The sequence below is a fragment of the Myotis lucifugus genome, unplaced genomic scaffold (genome assembly GCF_000147115.1).
Source record: "Myotis lucifugus unplaced genomic scaffold, Myoluc2.0 scaffold_424, whole genome shotgun sequence".
Taxonomy (NCBI): Eukaryota; Metazoa; Chordata; class Mammalia; order Chiroptera; family Vespertilionidae; genus Myotis; species Myotis lucifugus.
The window spans coordinates 375,603-378,323 of record NW_005871472.1 but is presented as its reverse complement, the minus strand read 5'-3'; the positions used below and the strand labels follow the sequence as shown (position 1 = coordinate 378,323).

Below are 2,721 nucleotides of genomic sequence, written 5' to 3'. Positions count from 1 at the left end.
CCAGGGGACTATTGCAATGGTCCAAGTGAGAACAGTTTGTGGATAGGACCAAAGTTTTGGGAGTGGATGGACTTGAGATGTCTTTTATATATAGTTAGATTTGTCAGGGTTGGGTTGTTGTGGGGAAATGAAGTAGGGTGAGTATAAATATTTCTCTCTTTTCCCAAATCCAGTTCGGCTAGAGAGTGGTCCGGTTCCTGAGTAGGGGTGATGGGGATTGAGAAAATGAAAGAGACAGACACACATACAGTAGGGAAAGCTGGGACTGGATGGGACCACTGTCCTCTGATGGAGAGACAGGGACCCAGAGCCAATACAGCGCGTTTATTTTATACAGCAAAAACCAGGAAGTTTTACTAAAGGTCAAGACAAAGGAGATTATGTGCATTCTTGGGTGGGCCTGAGTCGTATTCATTCCTGGTGCTTGGCTGGATTTAGATAACGAAACCCACCCCCTGGCTCTGGGCTGAAGGTCAGGCTGACAACACTCCTGCCTCTGGCAAGGCCTGTTTCCAGGACGTGGCTCTGCCAACGCCACTGGATTCAGCTGACAATAATTAAAGAAATGCCCATGTGCCTTCCCAGGCGCTCTCTACAGGTGAGGAATACAGACCTATCCCTAGGATTGCGTGCATAGAATTGTCATGAAAGGAAATGGGATGGTGGGGAGAAGGATAACTTTGGGCAGCCCAAAATCAAGAGTGAGGTTAAATTTGAGATGTCTGTGAGTCATCCAAGTGGAAATGTCAAGTAAGTAGTTGTGTTTGGAACACAGAGGAGAGGTTTGGGCTGGAGAAATGAATTTAGGAGCCAGGGAAAGATGAAATTGCCTAAGGAGTGCAGCAAGAAAAGTGAGCCCAGATTTGAGTCTAGGGAAGCGCAAGTCCTCCAACATTTACAAGTGAGATCAGGAGGAGGAAGAGGCAGTGAGATGGGGATAATGGCAAGAGGTGGCATCATGGAACCCCCAAGAGGGGAGTGCTTTGAAAAGGTGAGGAGTCAACCTAATGTTCCTGAGATGTCGAGTAAGATGAAGACAAAACGTGACCATTGGAGAGGAACATGGAGATCGTTGGTGACTTTGAAGAGTGCAGTTTGGGGGAGGGTTGAAGGCAGGTTCCAGGTAGGGTGGTATCCTAATTGTTGGGGTAACTTGGATTCGTCATGATGTCTGGGAGGCCACGAAACCTTTGGGCATCGATAAGTGGTGAGGCGAGCAGAGAGGACCTGATGCTATAGAAAAGCAGGCAGTTGGTATGTTCCATGTCCCATGTCTCTGATGGGTATCTGTGAAGACCAAGCTGCCCTGAGCCTGGCAGGATGGTGCAGGAGCTAAAGAATCTCTTGCAACATCCTTCTCCAGACGTTGCTCACTGACCTGTGTCCCTCCCCCCCTGTCTGCTCCCCTACAGGACACTTCACGGCCATGGTGTGGAAGAATACGAAGAAGATGGGAGTGGGAAAGGCATCTGCAAGTGACGGGTCCTCCTTCGTGGTGGCTAGATACTTCCCAGCGGGGAATGTCGTCAACCAGGGCTTCTTTGAAGAAAATGTTCTGCCTCCAAAGAAGTAACTTGCCCAATGTAATGGGCAGGTGGCAGACTAAGAACATGGATATCAAGTGCCTAGAACATCAAAAACTCAGCTGTGTGTTCGTCTTTGTGGGTGTATGTGCTTGCGTGTGCGATGCATGTGCGTGTCTCTTGCACACACACCCTTGGATATACAGTTGTGCATGAACTAATTCTTACCAAAGGATTGAGCCAATGAAGCCTTTACTCTGATGGTTAGACCACAATTATTTGGACTTTGGGGGGAAAAAATCAAGTTTTAAACTTTTTGGGGTTATTTTTAAAGTAATCTTCTTTTGTACCTTTCTTACTTATAATATCCATCCCTGGACTTTTTGTACTTCAAATGTTTGTGATGCTGAGAGGTGAAGGTCATTTCCTGTGACCATGCATTAGAATCTACTTGTGGTAGGTACTGAAGACTATTAAACCCTCATTTAAATGTGACATAGAACACAGCTTTAAACACATAAATAATAAAGCAGCTCCCATCAGAAACATGGTGTGGGCAGGGGTTCCATTTCACAGAATTACTGAGAGTTCTTTGTTGTAAGACATGATGTCATCTGCATGGCCCCTGAAATTCTCGGATGGGATTGCCAAAGAACAAATGGAGAAAAAAGCTTCACTTCCTTGCATTTTTCTACCTTAAAATAACAAAGTTCTTCTACCACTACCCCTTGATGCCCCCCCTCTTTTTTTTCTTAAAGCCCCCTGACATTTCATAGCTCAATATACACCCCCTGATTTCTGGGGAGCTGGGTTAGGCCTGAAACACACACACACACACACACACACACACACACACACACACACACCCAAGTCTGCTAGGTGGCCCAGGGCCTGTTATGGGAGAGAGCCCCTCACATTGCCTGGGCTCTAAGCCAAACGGCCTTGGACGGATGAAGTCAGCGTTCGGGTGAGGGTGAGCTCACTCAGGGCCCCCAGAGGAAACCCTCCGGCCCCTGCCCTCCCCGACACGCAGGGCGGGAGCCAGGCTGTTCCTGGCAGCTGTGGCTGCAGCTGTGCCGCTGCTCCTTCCTGGAATGTGTGACAGGCCCAAATGTCCTAGAGATATCCCATGCGGGGCTTAGAGTCGATAATTGGCTCTCTTGTGTTTGCCTCCAGCTACACAAAGTCCCTAATAACA

General features: G+C 47.9%; 1 protein-coding gene across 3 annotated transcripts in view; it reads left to right on the top strand.

Annotated features, from left to right (window-relative positions):
- GLIPR2 (GLI pathogenesis related 2) overlaps window positions 1-2,069 on the top strand; it is a 24,121-nt gene extending 22,052 nt beyond the window's left edge. For 2 of the 3 annotated variants that reach the window (XM_006102696.3, XM_023744029.1), the window contains exon 5: window positions 1,413-2,069. In XM_006102696.3, coding sequence (XP_006102758.1) covers window positions 1,413-1,573 — 161 coding nt within the window. In that variant the 3' untranslated portion in view covers window positions 1,574-2,069. The remainder of the gene's footprint in view (window positions 1-1,412) is intronic. The other variant, XM_023744030.1, reaches the window with a different exon arrangement.
- Window positions 2,070-2,721: the final 652 nt, after the last annotated feature.